The sequence below is a fragment of the Callorhinus ursinus genome, unplaced genomic scaffold, assembly GCF_003265705.2.
Source record: "Callorhinus ursinus isolate GAN/ISIS: 27379988/994484 unplaced genomic scaffold, GSC_fseal_2.0 scaffold20, whole genome shotgun sequence".
In the NCBI taxonomy this organism is placed as follows: domain Eukaryota; kingdom Metazoa; phylum Chordata; class Mammalia; order Carnivora; family Otariidae; genus Callorhinus; species Callorhinus ursinus.
Genome location: NW_027397082.1, coordinates 8,842,876 through 8,866,757, shown reverse-complemented (window position 1 = coordinate 8,866,757; position 23,882 = coordinate 8,842,876). Strand labels below are relative to the sequence as shown.

At 39.1% G+C, this 23,882-nt stretch overlaps 1 protein-coding gene across 7 annotated transcripts in view; it reads left to right on the top strand.

Annotated features, from left to right (window-relative positions):
• Window positions 1–23,882, top strand: part of VTI1A (vesicle transport through interaction with t-SNAREs 1A) — a 364,802-nt gene that overhangs the window by 4,336 nt on the left and 336,584 nt on the right. For all 7 annotated transcript variants that reach the window (XR_012381659.1, XM_025881066.2, XM_025881071.2 and 4 more), the window contains exons 2-3: window positions 6,286–6,344; window positions 10,937–11,047. Coding sequence is in view for 6 of the 7 variants with exons in the window: in XM_025881066.2 (XP_025736851.1) it covers window positions 6,286–6,344; window positions 10,937–11,047 (170 nt within the window). In the remaining variant the exon portion in view is untranslated. The remainder of the gene's footprint in view (window positions 1–6,285; window positions 6,345–10,936; window positions 11,048–23,882) is intronic.

Sequence of the window (23,882 nt, the reverse complement as noted above, 5' to 3'; positions counted from 1 at the left end):
AAATGTGGATACTAGAAAATTTAGAATTACATGTATAACTTGCATGCATTACATTTCTGTTGTTCCAGAGAGAGTTGAAGAGATGATTCCAGTCCTTGAATTCAGGAACTTAGGTGCATAGTAATGGATTGTCATAGTTTAATCCCATACCCACACTCTGATCCCAGAGGGACCACTCTCCCTTCAACAATGTAGTTAAGCTGAGTAATGGCTTCATTGATTTTTTTAAGAAATAACTTTTAATTTCAGAACAGGTTTAGATTTATAGAAAAATCACAAATACAGAGAACACCTATATATCCTATGCCGAGTTTCCTCTATTGTTAACATCATATATTAATATGATGCATTTGTTGTTGCAGCCAGTGAACCTATACTGATACATTATAATTAAATGAAGTCCATACTTTTTTCAGATTTCCTTATGTTTTGTTTTATCTGTTTGTTTTACCTAATGTCCTTTCACTGTTCTAGGATCCAGTCCAGGATACTACAAAACATTTAGCAGTCAGGGCTCCTTATGTTCCTCTTAGCTCAGAGTTTTCTCAGACTTTTCTCTAGACTTTAGTTTAGAGGAGTACTGGTAGGATATTTTATAGAATATTCCTCATCTGCTATTTGCCTGATACTTTTCTCATAATCAGACTGGAGTTCTGGGTTTGGGGGACAAAGATCACAGAAATCACTATTTTTATCACATTATATCAAGAATATACTGTAACACAACTTAACACTACTGATGCTAACTAACTTTGACCACCTGTCTGAAGTAGTTTGTCAGGTTTTTCCACTGTAAAGTTACTCTTTTGCTTCTTTTCCATACTCTTCGGAAGGCAGTCCTATGCACAGCCCACACTTCAGGAGTGGGGAATCACATTCCACCTCCTTGAAGGCTTAGCATCTTAAATCATTTGGGATTCTCTACGGGAGAGGTTTTGTCTATTCTCCTCCATTTACTTATTCAGTCATTTATATCCATGGGTTCATGATATTTATTTTATTCTTTGTATTGTATTCCAATACTACTTTATTTTGTTGCTCAAATTGTTCTAGCTTTGACCTTTGGAAGCCCTTTTAGCTGGCTTCTGTGTCCTTTTGGTATACCACTATCATTGCAGGTTTGTTTTTTGTTTTGGTTTTGGTTTTTCCTTTGTAGTACTTTCTTACTTTCCAGTATTATAGAATACTCCAATATCATCTTTTGTTTTTCCTACACCAGTCTCAGAATCAGCCATTTCTACAAGGAGTCCTACTTCCATTTATTGAGAAATGGTGTTAGAAACCATGACCTAGGGGTACCTGGGTGGCTCAGTGGATTAAGCATCTGACTCTTGATTGTGTCTCAGGTCATGATTTCAAGGTCAGGAGATCCAGCCCCATGTCAGGCTCCATGCTGAGTGTGGAGTTGGCTTGGGATTCTTTCTCTCCCTCTCCCTCGGCCCCTCCCCCTGTACTCTCTTAAAAAAAAAAAAAAGAAAAAAAGAAAAGAAAACAAGATCTGGATACTAGGTACAGTCATTGCTACTGGGGTATTATTGCTTCTAGTCCTTCAGAGCTGACAGACAAGGAAGTACATGCGTGTACAGTAAATCATGTATATATAAATATTTGTATGTGGAGCCATCTGTAGTAAGCTAAGCATGAGTTCGTATGCTATCTCCAACTCTAATGCATTATTACATGGATCATTCTAGAATGGCTTTGTTTCAGTATTGACCATTCTCTACCATGCTACATAGTGTAGCATTAGTAATATATCCATTTTTAAGTAATATAAAAAGTTCCTCTCTTAGTGGTTTCACTGCACATTTCCCAGTACATAGTTTCTGCTGCTATTTTATCTAAAAATAGCTACATTGCACAAAGACAGGTACCAGTCACACAATTCAAGTTAGCTCTGACACACTACTTTATGGGGGAGGGGGTGTGTAAGGCTAACTAAGCACTTCTTTTAATACTAACAAAAAAACATGCTATACAGATTTGTGTGTATACCAGCACTAAGCACTTCTGTTAATATTGAGTGCACAAGAAAAGATCATACTATGCAAAGACTTATGTGTATACCAGCATTCATCAAGCCTATATGCAAAAGAAAAAAAAGGTGATGAAATTTGTTTATTTTATGAGTACATCAGAGGTTAAGAGCTCAGTTCTGAACAGCAGATCTTGTTGGAATTCCAACTCTGCAATTTATTAGCTCTTTAACTTTGGAGAAATTATTTAATCACTCTGAGTTTATGTACTTGGTAATACTAGTATCTCCAAAGGGCCGTTTTGAGGATTGACTGTGGTAATGTTCAACACATAGTCCTGTGAAAATAATGATAGCTGTTAGTTACAAAGTTCCGAATCCTAGAAACATGCCATTTGTAAAGGGGTTGCCATTTGGTGTAGAAAGCATGGAACTGTCGTGGGAATTACAAAGGAGTAGAGCTCAAAGACTGCCAAAAATGTAATGTTGGTAGATATTTCCAAGGTCATCTCATGCGGTCTTTCTTTCCTTCCTTTCTTCCTCATTCATGCTTTCCTCCTAAATCATCACCTTTTCATTCCTTAAAAATGTGAGGAATGCTGGAGAGGGCTAAATTCAGAGTTAGGACAAAGATACGGCAAGAGTGGTCCCTGCCTCCGAGGAGCTGGAAATGAAGGTGAGGGGAAAACTACAGAAAGCATTTTCTCATGACCATCAGAGTCACCAGAACAGAGCACAGAGGTCTGGGAATTCAGAGGAGATAAGATCTGTCCCAGGAAATCACCTCCAGGAGAGGTGGAAGTTGGCAGACAAAAATGGGGAAAGGGTATATTAAGAGAGGTTGCAGTAAGTGGGTGCGGTGGGTATCTGTTATTTTGGACTGCTCAGAATCCTCTATTCTATTTTCTGATAGCAGCACCTCAGTTTTCCATTGAGGAACTCCCTAAACCCAGTCTGGGTGGAACTGACAGGCAGCCATGCCCTATCCAGGTCAATAGGTGACATTACCCCAGTGAGTGCATTCAGAGGATGTTTGCTGTAATTCCAATTTTGGGCAGAGTGAACCAGGGAGAGAGCATGGCATTGCTGCTCAAGACTCTCCTTTTGCAGAGACTGTCAGTTCCTGCTCCCTCAGGGTACCCCGAGCCACCCTGGGAGCTGTCCTTTCTAAGCTTGGGGGCTCATTTTTATCATTGACTCTATAAACCATTCCATTTTATTCCAATAAGATTCCCCCTCTAACTCTAAAAGCTATCTTTCTAATAGATTCCCTTTTTTGGCTGAGGTTAGCCAGAATCAATTCTGTTGTATTCAGCCAAAGAACCTGAAATGGTAGCTTAAACAAAAGGTTACAGCAGGAAAAGAGAGACAGAGAGAGAGATGTTTGGGTAATAATGAATAGTCTGGTTTGCTTGCAGCATATACAGTGGAGAGCTAGTAGTTGGAAATAAAGTTGGAAAGGTTGCTTGGATCTGGAATGTGAAGGACTTTGACTGCTAGGCTTAAGTGATGCAATCAAAGCCACATTTTAGGAAGATTAAGTGGTGGAGAGGAGCAGGTATGAAGACAGGGAAAGCAGCGTGGTTGGTAGCATAGCTTCTGTTGTAAATGTTTGCACTGTCTTACATTATTTATTCAGTTAACTGTCATTTTTCAAGAACTGATCATATGACAGTCTCAGTGCTAGATTTTAGGACTATAAAGATAATTAAGACATGATTAAAGCCCCCAACCTAGAAGATAAATCTGACCTGTAAGTGTGAGAGATAAATTATTGGAATTAGGTAAGGATTGTAGGCGTTTTCTGTAAGAGAGAGCAGCCAACTCTTTTGTCAGGTTAGGAAAGGCTTCGAAGAGTTGATGATTTCTGAATCCGAGTTTTGAATAGCAGTTTGCCAGGCAGTCACAGTGGAGGTAGGCATAGGCATTGGGATTAAAGGTCTTGGGTCCTGGAAATATATCAGGATTAGAGATAAAGATTTGGGATCATGAATGTATAATATAACAGTTTAAAAATGAGAGTGGATGAAATTGTCCAGGGACATAGATCATAGTCATAAGAGAAGAAAAGTAAGGACTGAACTCCCAGGAATGCCAACAAGTTAAAGGATAAATGGAGGAAAAGGGTCTGGCAGAGACCGAAGTGAGTGTGTAGGAGGATCGGACAATCAGAGTGTCTTGGAAGCCAGGAGACGAAAAAGTGCTAGGATCGGAGGAGCAGAATGTTGGATGCCACAAGATTAAGTAAACGGAGGACCAGAGAATGTCCGTTTGTTTCGGCAAAGAAAAGGTCATCAGACTCAGGGTCATTTCAGTGGATTGGTGGGGGTGAGAGAGAGATTACCGGAGGGAAATGGGGAGATGAGGAAGGGAAACATGACTGTGGATAGAGGAGAGAGAAATTAGTAGCAAAGGGGAATACAGGACAAGGAAGGCTTCTTCCTTTGTTTTATTGGTGAGAAAAGCGGGTGCTTCTTAGTCCTGGAGGCCTGGCATGGACTTTCCTAACAACTGAACACCTTAAAGCAAACCAGATGTTCCTACTGCTATGTAAATTCATAATCTCACCCCTGGTCCAAGATGAGCTTGTCTTATTTCATCTTCTGCTCCGGCATAAAAATAGTGAGCTTCTCCTGTAACTTGTGGAGGTGTCAGACAGATGACATGTGCCAGGAGCAAATAAATTTGGGGTCATATACTAAATTTTTAATCCGGCCATATGTAGCCTTAACTTTTTCAAAGAGGGAAAAACAAACTAAATTTTAATTTCAAATATGCATTTTTCCTATTTGGAGTACGCACAAAACATCTTAGGTGACAGCTACCCCCCCCCAGTTTGGGGGGATCAAAGGGAAGGAGTTGGGGATGGCAGAACCTAATTATGGTTCTAGCAAAGTAATAACTTCTACTAAAGATTCCCCACTTAGTGTTGACTATCCTCCTGAAGAGTTAGTTAGCTATTAAATGTGGTACCCATTTCAAGCTTCTCTCGTTGTTGTATTAGTTGGTCATCGTTAGGTTCACAGAAACTTAACTTTAAAGATTGATTGATTGATTGATTGATTTGAGAGAGACAGAATGTGTGCAGTGGGGAGAGGCAGAGAGAGAGAGGGAGAGAGAGTCTTAAGCAGACTCCACGCTGAGCGCAGAGTGCGATGCGGGGCTCGATTTCAAGACCCTGAGATCATGACCTGAGCTGAAACCAAGAGTCAGATGCTTAACTGACCGTGCCACCCAGGCACCCTGAAACCTAACTTTAAATAAAGAAATGTGTTAGTTCAAGAAAACAAATCATGATAAAGTCAAGCAAAACCTGTTTCAGAGTTATCTGGAACAAGAAACTAATTAACTAAATATACCTACCTACTTGCTTACCTACCTACTTACCTACTACCTATCCCTCAGCTTTGTTTCTTTCTCAATATAGACTTCATTCTTAACCACTGCAAAGTGGCTGTCCTTGTAGCTAGAACAATGGATGCCAACAACTTCTAGACTCAGGTCGTCATAACTCTACCAGAGAGAGGAAAAGACTTTGCTGTTGCTCTAGGACTTTGATTGGTTTACTTGAGTTATATGCAGTCTTCACTTTCACCTGCCAGACTAATGTGGCAAGAGGGATTGAGCTCCTGGGATTGGTCCAGCTAGGGTGAGAAGCCCGTGCTTTGCTAAGTCACTATGACCAAAGTGGCAAGGTCATGGAAGGAGATATCATCTTACATCGACCTGGTTGGTGAAGAGGAGAGCCTCAAAAGAGTGAGATTATTGCCTAAGAAAAGAAGGATGCTAGACACAAAACCATAAATGTTCAATAAATTTGCTTAGCGCAAAACTTAGGTGTAGTCTCTGAATAAATGGACTTCATCACTTACATACAGCACCCAGTGCTCATCTCTACAAAGGCACTCCTTAACCCATCACCCATTTACCCCATGTGACTTTTAAATTGTATTCATAAGTCAGTTATTCCCAGTTTATTAAAGTCATGACTCCAAAGACTCCTTGTGCAACCACTAAATTTGCACATTTGTTGTTGACACAGATTCTTCTAAAGGACCAACTAATTTTTGTTTTCTCTTAGAAATGTTATGGCATCTTTTCATAATTAGGTACTCCATAGGATTGTATATAACCTAGACGCAGTGGCTTAAAGTGGTTCCTAACCCACCAAAGAATGATCCGGTCGTCTGCCTGATGTGGTAATTCTCTACTCTGACCAGAAAGGAAAAGGCATATCAAAAATAGAGGTTTTTATATATTACATTTACTTGTATTCCTAGCAATTCCTTGGTATTTATTGTTTGTTTCAGATGAGAAGAAGCAGATGGTTGCAAATGTGGAGAAACAATTCGAAGAAGCAAAAGAACTGGTAGGTACAGACATGGTCATATATTGTAACATACAACCAGAGCCTTTTCTGCTGATGCCTTTCTCTAGCCTGTTTTATACTATGTAGAAACATGAAACATTTCTGATTAGCATTTTATAATTCGGACTTCATCAGTTTTTAAGTTGAAGAGAACTTAATAGTTTCTTGGGATTCATGAAAGGTCCACCTTTAATTTTTATTCCTTCATAATACTTTTCATAATAGCTAGAAATAGCTCATGCTTGTTAAAGGCATACTGAGTACCAGACACTGGGTTAAGCATATTACTTGCTTTATAATATTTAATTTTCCCACAAGCCCTGTGAGACAAACGCTATTCATCAAGAAGTGTTAAAGATCTGAGATGTTCCCCTCCCTGCTTTGTAACAGGTGAGCTTGCCATAGTTTCATGGATGCTGGCAGAAGACAAGAGATTCCTGGGTCAGAGACAAAAGAATTCCTAGGTCAGAGACAAAAGGTGCTGCCAGTTTCAGCTCGCTACCTCAGGTCCCTGAGCCCCAGCTCTCACAGGGTGATGCAAGTTCGCCTGGAAGAATGCCTACACACAGTGGAATACCTTACAGGAGGGAAACCTGGAGCCTGGGAAATGCCCTGCTTTGTAGCAGCCTGAGAGCGAGCCTGCTGTTTGTCCCAGAGGGACACAGTATTTCCTCCCCCAGGGCTGCTCCCTGTAAATACAACCCTGAGATATGGCTTGGGAAAGGAGCGGTCAGGGCCTCGCATTCTTGGCGTGCCCAGCAAGACATGTGGGAGGGTGAGAGACCCACAGAGCAGTGATTCTCAATGCCATTCTTGCCCCCATTTTGTAGACGGGGGAAACTGAGGCCTAGAGAGATTAAGTAACTTTGAGGTACCACACCCAGCAAGTGGTGGAGTATGGACTTGTATTTAAATGTGCTAAACCCAGAGCTCCAGCTCATCCACTACTTTTGGATATAAATAAACTTGCAAATCAAGGAACAAAAAGTATTAAAAAGTATTGTGTCCCAGTTTTTGGTTTCAAAGCCAAGTATCACAAGTACGACTCTACTTGTTACTGCATTGTGGTCCCAAATGAGTGTGTCGCTTTCCTAAATACTCAAGGGTGCTACTTGGGGTTCCTTCAGTACATACTTACTGATTTACTTAGAACAACTCTCCAAGTGTGTTTCTGGTGACCGCTGTTACCAGTTCAAGTAAGTTTGGGAAACTAGCTAGCTTAGAAAAAAATGGAGGTTGGCATCTTTTTCAGTTGTTTTTCTACAGAATCTTCTTGGACCCTGAAGGAGGCTTAGGCATTATGAATCTCTGCGAAGGGACTGTAGGAGGCAGCTAAAGCCTGGAGCATTTCCAGGCTTATTTGACCGACTGACTGACTTTGGCTGACAGGGCCATACACAAGGGGCTGCCGTTTTAGGGGCTCTGCAGAAGTAGGTGGCTGTCATTCCCCACAACACAGCAGACCTTTGCTCTGTGACTTGGAGGGCTGAGGTAGCGAGATGCACTACACTGCTCCGTCTTCTCTGGCTCTTTTCTAGCTGTCAGAATGTCGGATGCTCTCCAGGCTCCAGAAGATTCGCTTCTCATCTCTGCTGTGCTGTTGCCACGGCAGCTTGGCTTCCAACTCCCCAGCTTTGAATGTTTGCCTCTCGTTTGACAGTTTCTCCCTTTTGCAAATGCTTGTCTCCTTACTTTCTTTTCTTTTTATATTCAACTATTTCTCTCATGCTTTCTGGCCCTCATGTAAAAAGATTGACCTCCTGCATACCGTAACTGCCCGTTAGGACACCCCTTCCTTCTGGCTGGAAGCTTCCCATCAGTAGTGTGGTGCAACTGCTCAGTTATTTGGATCTTGAGTTGACCCCTTAAGTTGTTGTTGAGTTCGCAGGAGCAGTTCTTCTGCCTCAAAATCTGAGTTGGTTTGTTGAGCCATCAAGGTACTCAATGATGTTAGAAAGCTGGTTTCCTAATAACCAAGATTTTACTGGACCAAGAAGTATAAAACATAGTCGTCCCCTCATGGAGCTTGTAGTCATCTTCAGTCGTGACCAACCTCAAGAGTTCTATCTAAGATAGGTGTTTCTATTTGTTTAAAATGATCAGACAGCTGATTTACTTAGTTCCGATGACATCCTTATTAAGGACGCTGTTCATTGTATTACATCCTCTCCTTTGGACAAGGGAGGACCCTGGCAGAAAAACTTCTTTTTGATTTCACTTATTAGGATTACTTGTGTTTCTGCCGAACAACTGGTTTGTATTAATCTCTTGGACGCTGCTTGTCTTGTGATTACCATGGCCCCCACGTTGTATTGGCCATCTGAATGTTGGGACAACACGAAACAAGTTCATGTTAACCTTATTCCTGGTTTCGTTGAAAGTGCTTGTTGTGTGTTTCCTTTTTTTCTTACCTACTTTTAATTTCGCTTTCAATGTCTTTATAAAATGCCTTAAACAGCAGTGTAGTTAACTCTCGGATTTTCACTTACATGTACTTAGGCAGTTATTTGGATGATCCTGCTCACCTTGTTAGAACTAGCTACTTAATGATGATTTCAAAGAAGTGTTTTTTTTTAAATTTTTAAAAAATATTTTTATTTGTTCATTAGAAAGAGAGAGAGAGATCACAAGCAGGGGGAGCGGCAGGCAAAGGGAGAAGCAGGCTCCCCACTGAGCGAGGAGCCTGACACGGGGCTCAATCCCAGGACCCTGGGATCATGACCTGAGCGGCAGACGCCCAACCAACAGCAACCCAGGCCCCCCGGGAGAAGTATTTTGTTTTATTTATTTATTTTTTTAAATTTTATTTATTTATTTGACAGAGAGACATAGCAAGAGAGGGAACACAAGCAGGGGGAGTGGGAGAAGGAGAAGCAGGCTTCCCATTGAGCAGGGAGCCCGATGCGGGGCTCGATCTCAGGACCCTGAGACCATGACCTGAGCTGAAGGCAGACGCTTAATGACTGAGCCACCCAGGTGCCCCCCGGGAGAAGTATTTTAAAAAATGACCTTGCTGAGTAACAATTTAATTTATTGGTGCTTCACATTTATGTTGCGGCATGGCAATAATTTAAGTAGTCACTGCTTAAATCTAATTAAAACTATCTCTCTCTCTCAATAAAAATTAAGACCCATGAATTAAAACATGGTTTTCTGGTTTATCTGAGAGCTGCTATCGTTATTCAGTCTCTAATGCTAGACAAGTAAGAGTTTTTTTTTTTAAATATTTTTTATTTATTTATTTGAGACAGAATGAGAGAGAGAGAGCACATGAGAGGGGGGAGGGTCAGAGGGAGAAGCAGACTCCCTGCTGAGCAGGAAGCCCGATGCGGGGCTCGATCCCGGGACTCCAGGATCATGACCTGAGCCGAAGGCAGTTGCTTAACCACTGAGCCACCCAGGCGCCCCTGGACAAGTAAAAGTTTTATTAGTGATAAGCTTATAGTAGTCATGGGAATAACTCATTAGAAAGCTTTAAAAGGTAAAATATAAGCAGCGTTTTTGGATGTAAGTTTATTTGACATGGCCTAAGCCAATTTGCTGTTGGTGGTGGTTTTTATTTTTTAATGCCAAGTGTAAATAAGCTACCTCTGATACCTTGTGTTTATACTTGCTGTATTTCTTCCGCATCATCAGTAATCATCTCTACTATTATTAACATTAATCTAGTCATTACCAAGCAAGAGACTTTGTTGTAAGCGCATTATAGGAATTACACCATATAATCTTTACAGCTGTCCTACAAAAGACTGTCTATTTTTAGAAATGAGAAAAGTAAGGCCCAGAGGAGTTAATAAACCCATCCGAGACTGCCCAACTAGTAAGTAGTGGAGCCTGTGATGTGGATGCAGGCGTCTGACTCAAAAGCCTGTGTTCTTAACCGTCACACTCTTTATGTGTTGCCTCTCAGTAAATGCGCATGTGTTGTATCCAAAGTGTTATTAATGCCAGATTCTTGAAAAGTATGCGGTTGTGATATCAGTGAGCTTTGTGTAATTTAGTAAATTACTGTATCCATTTAATGCCATAACATGGTTATAAAGTAGAAGGAGTTAGGCTGAAGGTTGAGATCACATCCTGGTTGGCATGTGATTTTCCTAATCAGAAAAGAGTTTCCAGAAGAATTTTCACCAAATGACTAAGGCTGAGCTGACATTTTATAGATTTAGGGTAGAAATATGGTTTGTTTTATGTTCCCATAGTCCTGGTTGTTGGTTTGGGGTCAGAAGACCAAACCAGGTGAGGTTAGATTGAATGATAGGACACACCAAAGGTATTAAAATTGTTATTATTGAAGATGTTTGGATTAATGCATATGTGTGAAAAAAAAACAAACATTCTTGACAAAGTGAGTGCTTTGGCACTCCACATGTCCCAAGCAAGCACTCAGGAACTATTTATTTGTTGACGTAAACAAAAGTTAAGCCCCCAAAGCAGTTCCAATGTTATTTGATCATAGGCAGCTAGCTCCCTCGGCCTGGCTCCTCAGGTGTAAAATGAGACATTGGGATTAAATCCTTTCAGCTCTAAATGTCTGGCCAAATAAAGTATAAGCATATGATTTAAGTCACGTTTTCCTCTCACCCTGCCAGCTTGAACAGATGGATCTGGAAGTCCGAGAGATACCACCCCAAAGTCGAGGAATGTACAGCAACAGGATGCGAAGCTACAAGCAAGAAATGGGGAAACTTGAAACAGATTTTGTGAGTCAGATTACCCCTCTCTGTCATATTTACCAATCTTTAAACTGCATTTTCGCCTCTGTTTTCTGTTGTTTCCTCCACACGCCAGTTAGCCGATATGCATAGTCTCTGGAAGCCGGTGCAAAAGACAGCACAGTTTTAATTATTTATGGCTTGGGGGTCTAAAAATACTTAAAGAGCTAGCTACTGGTGGAATATGAGGTACGTTGGATTCCTGACTCACAGATAGATCCAAAGCATGTCGTCCTCTGAGTTTAGAGAGTATTTATTGATACTTAGCATTTATTAGAATTTGGAAACCCAGTTTTGGGCTTTTCTTAGTCTGCAGCCTTTCAGATGCAGTGTTCATAGATGGACTTCAGGGGCACATGAATGACCTGAAATTATATAGGTATTTTTGGATGTCCATTCCCATGTGCACTTTTCTCCTGGGATAGGTGCCATAGGCTTTATTAGAGTCTTAAAAGGATATGTTACACGCCTCCCACTAAAAGGACAAAAATAATTCAACTAATTATTTATACAAGTGATCCTTTATACCAGTTGCTCCAAGAGAATATTTAGCTTTCTCTCCCTATGTATCGGACTTTCAACTCTACCAACTTTATACAAATTTAAGAATGCAAATTTACACATATAATGTTGAAATTGTTAGTAATTAGAAAGTAATAGGAGTTTGAAAGATAGAGCTGAGCAATTCCACTTCTGGATATATAACCAGAAGAATTGAAAGCAGGGTTTTTATATTTGCACACCCATGTTCGTTGCAGCATTATTCACAATACCAGAAGATGGAAATAACCCAGGTGTCCAGCAGCAAATGAATGGTTAAACAAAATATGGTACATGCATATTACTCAGCCTTAAAAATGGTGGAAATTCTAACATGTGCTATGACATGATATGACACGAACATGACATGACATGACATGCTTGAGAACATTATGCTAAGTGAAATAAGCCGATCATGAAAGACAAACAGTATATGATTCTGTTTATATTATGTACCTGGAGTAGTCAAAGATAAGAGACAAAGTAGAATGGTGGTTGCTAGGGACTGGAGAGAGGGGGAAACAGGCAGTTATTGTTTAATGGGCGTAGAGTTTTAGTTTTGCAAGATGAAAGGTTCTAGAGATCGGTTGCTCAACGTGTGAATATATTTAACACTATTAAACTGTACACTTAAAAATGGTTCAGATAGTAAATTTTATGTTATGTGTATTTACTACTTAAAAAAAAAAGATACAGACGAAGAACTGAGCTTTACCTGTAAATGACAGAGGAGTCATGTCTTAGTATGTGAATTAACTTCATTTCTGACTCTGGGGTCCAAATTCATAAAGAAAGTCAAGAATTTATGAGGATCTTTCTGCCTCTGTTCCTGCCTTAAGTGTTTTGCTTATGGAGGCTGTGTCTTCTAGACTAGAGTGGTACCAGACCCAGTAGAAATCCCCCTAGAATCTGGAGATAGGGTGATTTGCAGTTACGCATATTTATTTTATATTTTGATGGATACTTTCCTGAGAAGTCAAGATAGGCTACATCAGTGACTCTGATGCAGTTGCCTTTTAAATTGTCTTTCCATTAATTAAAAAAAAAATTGGAATCTGCCATGGGCCTAAATTCAGAAAAGAAGCATAACTGCCCAGCTCCTGTGCTCTGTGCTAGATAAAACCTTCTCTAATTGCTTTGCGAAAGGTGGGTTCTCTTAGGGAGAATATGAAGTATAATGAGGAAATTTAAATTGATTTGAGAATTTGACAACTCAAATTTATACTTAGACAATTCTAATTAAAATTAGTGTTTCAATATGAATGATGATAGTAAAGTAAAATATTTATGAGGATTATTTTAGTTTGCTAACCTCATCTTTATGAAACTCCTTTACAAAGGTTTCTCTCTTGGTTTCTAAAATAACAAATTATATTAGTTTGTGAGGGCTGCCATGATAAAGTACCACAGACTGGATGGTTTAAACAACAGAAATTTATTTTCTCATAGTCCTGGAGGGTGAGAGTGTGACATCAAGGTGTCAGCAAGGTTGGTGTCTTCTGAGGCCTCGCTCCTTGGCTTGGAGACGGCTGTCTTCTTCCTGGGTCTCCACATGGTCTTCCCTCTGTGTGTGACTATGTTCTGATTTCTTCTTAGAAGGAGACCGGTCACATTGGACTAGAGCCCACCCTGGTGGCCTTGTTGTAACCCAGTTAACTCTTCTCCAGATGCAGTCACTTTCTGAGGTACCAAAGGTTAGGACCTCAACATATAAATTGAGGTAGTAGACGCAGTTCAGCTCATAACACTGAATTTAGTTGTAATCTTTTCTTAAAAATTTTTTCAGAAATTAAATTGCTTCTGTTGCTTATAAGTCAGCTAGCTCAATCTTCATTTTTTTTTTTTTTTTTTTTTTTTGTCTCCTGAAGAATATAATCTGGTTAGAGTCTTTTAGGTATTTGGGTATTGTATACTTGGGTACGTATTTCTTAGGCATATTTTCTGTTCTAGAGAAAAATGGAATCAGTAACTGTGATCTGAACATCTGTTCTCCGGGCTGTCATTAAAAATTCATGTATTTATGTGGATAATTATTAGCACAACAACTTTCTTTGATTGTGTCAGGAAGCATCCTTTACCACTACCAGCCCCCACCTTCCGTGGTATAGTGACTTAAAGTTTATAAAGTGCTTTAATATACACTATTTCATTTCATTGTATGAGGAGTAGACAGAGTAGATGTGGATGACTATCCCCATTTTATGCATGATAGAACCAAGAAGTTCAGATTGATTCTGCATGCCATTCAACACATCATTCTCAAACCCAGCTGTGTGTAAAACATTGCCCTCGGTGCTTGGAAAAAGCTGTGATTAAGATAAAGTTCTTGTTCTCATGGAATTTAAACTCTAGTGGGAAAGACAAGAAACAAATAAACAAATACATCTATATCGTAATTTCGGGGAGTGATGAGTGCTATAAATGAAAATAAAGTGAGTAAATGGGTGAGAGTGGCTAGCACAGTGGTCATGGCTGTTTTTGCTAGAGTGTTCTCTGTGGCGTGAGTGAAAGAGGAAGAGGCGCATGTGTTTACAGAGGGAGGCAGAGGGAAAAATCTACAAGGGCGTCGTAGACATGGTAAAGACCTTGGCTTTTACTCTGGATTGATGAGAAGCCTTTGAGAAGTGAGTGGTCCTTTGACGCCTCATCTACATCTTCCTGCACTTTTCCTTACCATACCACGTGAGGTGTTCAAACAGGGTATAGAAAATAGGTACATAATTCCCTTTTGATTCATAGTATCTTTTTATATTTAATTCTTTTTTGTTTAAAGGAATGAAGGCTATCTTCTTAAAAACATTTGATAACTTTCTTATGGTGCTATACCTAGAAACATTGAACCCCAAGAAAAATAGCACAGATGGTCCTTCATTGTTATTGCAAATGAAGCAGATGTGCTACTCCCCTTGTGACATCGAGACCTTGGGGGACCATTTGTACCGATGAGGAAGGGCAGAGGACAGCTCAGTACTTCTTTCTTCGACTTTTACCGTCTACTTGTTTTCTTTTCCCGGCCCCTCCTCCTCTGCCTGTTGCTTAGACACTGGATTCTTCAGGCTTCTCCGCTGACTCCCACTGTCTTACTCTGTGTGGCATCATCCACTCCTGTGGCTTCAATGACTGGGTCTACACCAACCTGCATTTCTGACCCAGACCTCTATAGCTCTAGATTGCTACTTCTTACTACTTACTTTATCCCAGAGTCCCTTAAACACGAACACTTAAATTTGACAAGTTCTAGTCACTTCCGAGTTAATCTTTAATTTCTCCCTCGCCATCACTTTGCACGTCCAGTTGATCACTGAGAATTAGCAGTCCTGCCCTCAAATATCTCCCACTTTCATCTCCACTACTGGAAGCTCTCATGTTTTTCCATCTCGATGTTTGTAGCAGCCTTTCCTCTTTCTATTCTTCTCCCGCTCTAAACCCCCCTCTACACCAGTCTCGAGTTATTTTCTAACACACTGATCTGAATATGTCACATTGTTCTGCAAAATCCCATGGACTGCTCATTGCCTGCTGAATAAAATCCAGGTCAGCTAGTAGGTTGTCTGTTCTGTTCCATTGCTTCTTCACATGTCTAGGAATTTTATTATCACGTGCTTGGTATTATGGATCATACATTGTTAAAAGCCTAGATTTTGTTGGTTTCCTTTAGAGTGGTGCATCTCAACCTTTTTTTCATTATCACCCCCCCCCCCCCGGGAACCTTTTTAGGCTTTTTTTTTTTCCCAATTGTCCCTTCCTCCTCCCACTCCCATGAAATTTTAATGCTACAGATATACTATATATCTGTACATACTATGACCCTTTGGAGGGCCCCATCTCTGTAATATCCAAAATTTTTCATCCTCTCAAGAACCAGTTTTTGCCTCCATGACATGTTATCACCTCTGCTGTTGATGCATGTTTTAGAGAATTTTTTTTCTTTTTCAAGTAAGCTCTATGCCCAGCATCAGGCTTGAACTCCCAACCCTGAGATCAATGGTCACATGTTCTACCGACTAAGCCAGCCAGACACCCCCTAGAGAATGTTGAGCTTTATTTGGGCAAGCAGGTAACTTACCAGCAGATCAGATTGATCCTCTCAAGGCTATTGTTAAAGTGTTTAAGGACATGTCTACAGTAGACCTACTTTTGAGGTATGGCTTTTCTTGGCTTCCATTTGAATGACTGGAGCATTCAATGACTGCTCTGCCTTGTGTTTGGTCAGAATTCTGTCTCCCTGCTTTGGATGACCTCCAGAATCTCCATTCCATCCATAGCCCCCCAGTACCTGTTCTCCACAAGGCTTTGTGGGATTTTGCCCTCTGCATATTCAAACTCATTTTCTCTGAAGGCTGAAGGAGAATGCTTTATAGATTTCTGGAGCCCCTTCTCTGTGTAACTCCCTTCTCTATACTACTGTGCTAAATTCTCTCCATCTCAGTCCCAAACTCCAGTGTCTGCCTCTTAAGCTCAGGGACACGCTGTGCTCCATCTGGGCTCTATCTCCACATGCTGTAGTCTGGAAAGTACCTACAGGCTGAGAACCATAGCAATTGTGAGGCTCATTTCAAGTGCTTCTCTTCTCCAAAGGATTGTACTTCTACACTGCCTATTGTCCAGTTCTTGAAAGACAGTTGTTACCTACATTTTGTCCATTTTTAGAGTTGTTTAGAGTGGGAGGATTAGTCATGTACCAATTACTCTGTCATGACTGGCATAAAAGTTCAATGTACTTTTAATGTTTATTAGTATTTAGCAGATAATTGTGTGTATCTGAAAATTAAAAAAACAATAGTCTACTGTTTACAATGACTTATGTCATATATTTTAATTTGTAACTGAATAAATAAAACTGCTTAAAAGATTTTAAAAATCAGGTTATAGTTTGTATTCATAATTGTGGGAAGTTAAGGGAAGGCAGTGGTCATCACTATGTTCCCTTTTATACTGTTGCTATTCATGATGATACTCTATTATCCTGGACATTTGGCCTCCAAAAGCCTCCTGTTGTTTATTTTTGGCTTCTTACGGTCTCAGTGTAAGTTGGGAATATTAGGCCAAAAAAGTTAGAATCCAGTCATCTTATTTTTAGGTGAGGAAATGGAGGACCAGGAAGACCAAATGTTGTCTAGAGCCAGGGCCAGAATCAAATCATCTAAACACACTTTCTTATGTTTTCTCCATGATCCTTTGCAATCCCCCATCTCCAGCTTCATGTTTCCATAAATATCAATTTAATATCCTCTTTATGTATTTGAAAACAATTTTAAGTGAGAATTCATATATTTAAATTGTTCTGGTGATTTCTTTCTTCAATATTGGTGTAAGGTTAGCTCAAGCAGTGTCACGTCAGGCTATCACAGGGAAATGAGCCAACCAAGAGTGGGGGATATGGAGTAGAGGGTTTTCCAAGTTTAAGAGTACTATTTCTTAAGAAAATAAAATCAATCAAACAAAAAACCCCTAAACTCGTACAAACAAAAAATCCTAACATTGTATAAAATGTTTGACCAAGCCTCATAAGGAAAAAAAAAAAAAGGAACAAGTACCTGATGTACCAGGACAAGGTTCCAAAAGTCACGTAAGGACAGGGTGTGTTGAATGCCTTTTACATCTCTGATATTGTACTGGGGTGCTGGCGCCATCTTGTGGTATATTTGTGTAGTTGCATATTCTTTTTTTCTTGTAACAAAGCTGAACTTCCTTTAAGATGGACACGCACATACAGTGTTTGGGGTGGAGGAATTGATTGTAATGAATGTTAGAAGTAGGGCTTTTTAGCCCCCGTCTCAAGTTCACTTCTATCCCAGGTCATTGGTGCCCGAATGCTGTCCTTTTCCTGTTTGGCAGACTATGTGATGTGATTGTTAGACCAGCTCCTAGTGCAAAGCTGTCTACATCAGAGAATGGCACTTCTATTGACAGTCTCAGCAGTGAGGCTGAATGGTCCTGGAAACCCAACTACCTGCAGACTATCGGAGTTGGTCCCTTAGGTCAGGGTTCAAAGGATGTTGTGGAACAGCTTGAAGCTTTTACTGCTACTACCTGCACTCTCTTTTAACAGGTGAATGGACAACTTGAGTATCCGAGTTTATGAGTGAAGCCAGTAGACGTATTCTGTTTTTTTTTTTTTTTAAAGTCTAAGATAGATTAAAGAAGTGCAAATGAGAAAGTTGAACTCTTTTAAATTTTGATTTTTGTTGAAAGGTCAAGAACTTGATGCTTCTGTTTACATTTTATCTTTTCTGTTCTTATGACTCCCTGAGATATTTTACTTCTATTCTGTGGAAGCTGTAGAAAACCATGAAATCATGTTTTAGAGATTTAGATAGTGTCAGCGGTAATATGTTGTAATTATAGTATCAGCTTATCCTTCTTGCAGGAACATAAGTGCATTCTAGAAGGAAGTAAGATAGCCAAAGTGGACAGAACCATTCCAGAAAAGAAATTTTCTTCCACTATATGCACTTAATAAATATGCTTACCATTAAAAAAAAATTACATTTGTTTTTTGATTCTCTGTAAAAATAATACCTGCTCATTATAGAATATTCTGAAAATAAAGAAGAATAGAAAGAAGAAAAAAAACACCTTATCCCTATTACCCCAGAAGATCCACATTTTACATTTTGATTTGTTTTCTTCCAGTCTTCCCTTCCCCTCTCCCTTGCATAATTTATTGTTTTATTTTACATAATAATGATGTTTCTCAACTCACGGTTTTTCCGCCTTTTTTTAACACAAGATTCTAAGGTTGGTATTTTTCAGTTCTATAAATTCAGAATCATTTTAGTGGGTGCATAATATTTCAGTCAGTGATACTAGTTCATCTTTTGTTGAATTGTAATATATTTCCATTTATTCTTTCTGTAATTTATTGTGCTACGATGAACATATTAGAGCAGGATTATTTCATCAGGGTCATTTCTCAGAGGGCAGATTATCAAGTCAAAGGGTTTCAACAATATTATGGCTTTTATTAAAATATCCCTTGGAATTACATTTTTAGTGTGACTCCTCGGATCATTTTTGTTGTACTTTCTCCATATCTTCTCTGGGTTAGAATGTGATGAGAAATAAAATCATAGGCCCCCCAGGGCTGGATACTTTAAATACACTACTCACTTAATCCACAACTGTATGAGAAAGATCCTGTTGCCTGTCATTATGGAGATTTTACAACTCTAAAATTAGACACAACTGAGATTTCTTTTTCTAAGCTACTCTTCCATGGAAGATATATTAGTATTGGTAAGGCAAGCAGATACTCATGGCTCTCCATATCTGTCTAAAACTGAACTCATTTTACATTTTCAATATTTCTTAAACACAAACTGAAGACTGTATTAGTTATCTTGATATGACTTGGCCTTTAAGGGAGAAAGTAACACTACATTTATGTGCACATATGTGATTTTCCTCGTTTGTAGTTATTTCCTTAAGACAGTTGTTCCTAAAGCCCTGCTGTATGAAACTTAAAAAAAAAATCATCAGGCAAGTGGCCTTCTTTGTTTGTAGGATTCTCATTCTAGGCACTGACCCTGGTAAATCTTCTTCTACTCACGGAGCCTCCAGTAAATCCAGAGGCTGACATAGGAAATGGACCCACTGGATAGGGAAGAAACCAAAAGTCTATTTTCAGCTGTAGTGATACCAGAAGGGGACTGATCTGTGCATGTGTGTCACTCTGGTCTCCTAATCCAAGATGCTGTAAAGGTTCATGTTCTTGACCCTTCTCACCTGCAAATATAACTTCCATGTCCACTGTAGTCATTCACCACGTTGAAGTGTACACTGATGCAAATACATCTGTGTGCGTGCACTCACACGTTCTGTGCATGTAAGTCATTTAATTGGTGTCAGATCTCTCATTGGGCCGTGCAATTTTATTGGAATATTTATTCTTACCTAAACTTATGAATTTTTTTTAGTCATTGGAATTAAAGTTATAGTGCCATTTTATGGCAGAGGGAGCAGATTTTTGTCACGACATTATGGCATCTCTAGCAGTTTGAGTTTTCTAAGCAGATGAAGTGTATTTTTACAGTGCTAAATTGCTTTAACACAAACAAAAGAATAGAAAGCTTATTGGTTTTAATGTAGTTGTCTCTGCTTACAATCCTTCTTAAATGACTTAACAAATTATTATCGACTTTTCTGTTATGTGCTTGTTTTGCCTAGCCTCTCTGATCTCACCTAAGAAATAAAGAGGAAAGGTAAAAACAGGTTAAGATTTTTGAAAGATTAATCATAAGCCTGTGGCAAATTTGGCTTCATGTTAGTCACTAGATGGCACTGTTTATTTGCAAAGTGCCTTTCTTTCTTTTTTTTTTAAGGCACTGGTAGTAACTGAAATTACTGCCTCATGAATAAAATATTTCTGATGGGATTTGCATTTCTATATTGGCTGAAGACACTGTTGAATGTTTTATTAACCAGCCCAGTGCAACTGTCAGCCTATTAAAGAGATCCAATGGTCCCTGTTTAGATAAATAAACTAAATAAATCCAATTCGTCAAATTGTGTTCCTGGCTGTTTATTTTCCATTCTTTTGATGTACAGTTTATTTTAAGTTAAAGCCACATTGGTTTAAAAATTAATGGGAAAATGTTATTTGGTGTTTGGAACACGAAGAAGCTAATTGCCATCGTCAAAAAGCCAGCTCTGTTTTAATGTTAAATTGTTTGCTCGTGAATAGTAAACTTTTTACTGGTTGCTTATAAACTGTCCCATGGTCAAAAATAGTCTGATATTCTGTAAGTATATGGTCAGAAGCTGCGTTATCACGAGTTGTGGAACCCCTGTGTAATTCTCTTGGAAAAGCACTAAGTAGTTTTAGAGACAAGCCTTTTTACTTGGTTTTGCCTTTGAGTCATTCTCATTTTTCATGTGTGGTATACTTTCCTTGGAAAGAAAAGTAGCTCATTGATTTTTAAATGAAATGCTTTTTTATCGAAGTACTTGCCAGTCACTCTCCTGGTTAATGCTGAAGAGTAAAGTGGGACAGTGATGATCTGGTAGTGATGATGCTGGAGCAACCCAAAGCCTCAAGGTCATGGCTCCACACAGAACCGTTGCCCACATGTTCATCACCCTCTTAAAGCTTATCTTCTAGGGATCTTGAAACTCACACCTGCATTATGTAACACCACTGACTGAACTAGAAGTTTCCTACTTAAGCCCTAGGGTTACAAACATATTCTAATAAAGTGTGTCAATTTTGTGCTTTGCTACATTGACATAAATTAGCAACTGGGAATGACACATGGCGGTTCTGACTTTTACTTGTTTTTTTTCTGAATCCTCAGTTGCTCTTTATGCCATTCTTATGTCTTTTTTTTTTTTAATAGTATGGCAGTTTCTTTTTTTTTAAGATTTTATTTATTAATTTGACAGAGAGAGAGACAGCGAGAGAGGGAACACAAGCAGGGGGAGTGGGAGAGGGAGAAGCAGGCTTCCTGCGGAGCAGGGAGCCCGATGCAGGGCTTGATCCCAGGACCCTGGGATCATCTAGTTCTACATTTGTGAGGTTCAGAACAAAACTTAAAACAAATTAGGCACTTCTGACTTAGCATATCGCTTTCAGGAGCATTGAGCTGCTGCTGATGAAGACAAGCCAGAAGTGATCTCTCAGGTGCAGGGTTTTAAACTGTGGAATAGTAGCTGAAGAGCTTTGCCATGTTGACTATTTTCAGCTTCCCTGTATAAGAAGTTAAAATGGGGTAGAAGAGATTCCAACCAGAGACTTTTTTCTCTGGATTCCAAGTCCTTAAAAGCCTACCAGGAAACGGACCATGTGTAGAAACGGTCTCATTTTTTGGCTTAGGTTGTTTTGTTTAACTTTGTGTGTTTTAGTTCCCCAAAATGGAAGAATCATATTTAAGAGTGAAAACAAATAACAAATGTGGAGTCAAATTGCTCTTTTGGCTTTTCCTTTAAGAAGTTCATAAGATCATGGATTAACAGCTTTTCTAGAAATCCCTCTGAAATGCTTAAGTGTGGTCAAGTTTAGGAACATCAGGAAATGGGACTCCATCCTTAGTGCATTTTATTAGTTCTTGAAGTTCCTCATGTCTTTGCAAATTCACAAAAGCTGCTATAGGTCAATCTCCATCACAGAAGATTCTAAGGAACTGTCCTCATTCTCCATTTGGCTCTGTTGAGTATGGTTTAAAAGAAGTTATCTCTGGGACTTAGAAATCTCCTATGAAAATGGAGATTTGGGGGGCACCTGGGTGGTGCAGTTGGCTGAGCATCTGACTCCTGGTTTGGGCTCGAGTCATGATCTCAGGGATTGAGCCCGCATCGGGCTCCGAGCTCAGCATGGAGAGTCTGCTTGAGACTCCCTCTCCCTCTCCCTCTGCCCTTGCCCCCCCTCCACTAAACTAAATAAATAAATATTTTACAAAGCAAAAGAAGAGAAAAGAAAATGGAGATTTCTATTATTGGTTATGAAGAATTTGCTCTGTAATTGCGTTCTTAAAATGGAGTGAGCGTCAGATTTTATGGTTTGGAAAGTTACACTGCATGGCATTGGCCTTGGTGTGAAATGTCTGATTATAGAAATGAAATGAGTTCCTGAAAAATGTATTATGTACTTTAAAACAAGAGACCCCTTTGTCAATCTCTTCTGAATTTTTTACCTGATATTCTTTGACTTTCGTAATGGAACATTGCATTTCTGCATATTGAATGACATTTTTTGTTTCATTGTTTTCTTATTTTGATCTTTTTGTATAAACCTAGTCTACAAATAAATTTCAGCTGAAGTAAGACTAGGGTTGTCTTATTTATGGACGTATGTGCTTTTTAAAATGAAGCTTAGAAAGGAGAAAACCATCTCCATAATTAGAATCTTACAGATTATATTCTATTTAGTTTCAGTGAAGCTTCAATTTTTCTTTTTCTCCATTTTTTTAAAGAACATGATTCAGTGCTATTCATTTCAAATGCTGTCTGATCCAGGGCCCCTATTTGACGGCTTTATTTACACTTCAAAACAATCATGTATATATTGTTAGACATTTGTTAGAAATGGTCCATTCCATATTTTTCTGATATTGTGTGCAAGCCAAATTTGGTCATGGACGACTTCGTCAGAAGAGGAAGTGTGAAATTGTGAGAATAGCCCAGGAACTGGAGGCTTGAGACCTCAGACGTGCAATATTCATCCTGTGCTGCAGTTCCTGTATCTGCAAATTTAGATCATCATATCGGTTCTGCCTCCCTAATGGGTAAATAGGAATGTCAAATAAAATAAGAACTGTGCAAGGACTTTGAGAACGGCACTAATTTTTAGTCAGTGACTTCCCTGTGCACAAGTGGTGATCCTAGAATTAAAGAGTTTAGAGGTGAAGGTATGGTAAAGCCAGAAGATTCCTTCAATTATCCAAAAATGTAAACCCTCTTTCTCAGTGCTTCAGTAGACTAACTGCCATCTCCACAAACGATTGAGACTTGAAATCTTCCTTCTTATTCTCAGATATGACCTTGTAAGTTGCAGTGCTTTTATATTCCAGTGCACTTTGTTTTGTAAGAAACATCGTAGAAATTAATCTATATAAGCAGTTTCTCTTTGACCTTGTGGTAGGAGATTCAGAATTAGAAGGTAGAAGTGGTACTGTATGTTATTTTATATCACTTTATTATAGGTATCATATGACTAATTAGAGTTATGGTTGTGCTGAGTTTTTCATCTAGAGTTAAAAATACATGTTAAATTATTTACTTTGGATTTCCTTCCCATTCTTTCCCTAATTTCTGATAACTGACATTTCCCAGAAACTATCAGAAGTCACTATTTTTGCATTGTTATGTCACTGGCCTAACATACATACCAGCATTGAGAAGGAGAAGGTGGGAGATTCTATAGTACCTGTTAAATATTGTCATTAATAGCAACAAAGAATGACTTTAGCCTACCTAAAGACAACTGAAGAGCTTGATATTTAAAAGTTCCAAACATTGTCATATGCTGAGAATTTGATTTAGAATACACCCAAATATATAAGGCAAGATAGTACACAACTAGAAAGAATATGGTGGAAGCTAAAATTATTTAAATTCTCATTAGTAAAACAAATAATATTAGAATTAATTTCAAACTAAAGAACAAATGACGGGGCGCCTGGCTGGCTCAGTCAGAAGAGTATGAGACTCTTGATCTCGGGTTGTGAGTTTGAGCCCCACATTGGGCGTAGAGATGACTTATATGAATAAATGTTGAAAGAAAAATAAAGAACAAATTAGGAAGCTGAGGAAGAGAACTTGAGAAAGAGCTTGTGTTCTTTCTATC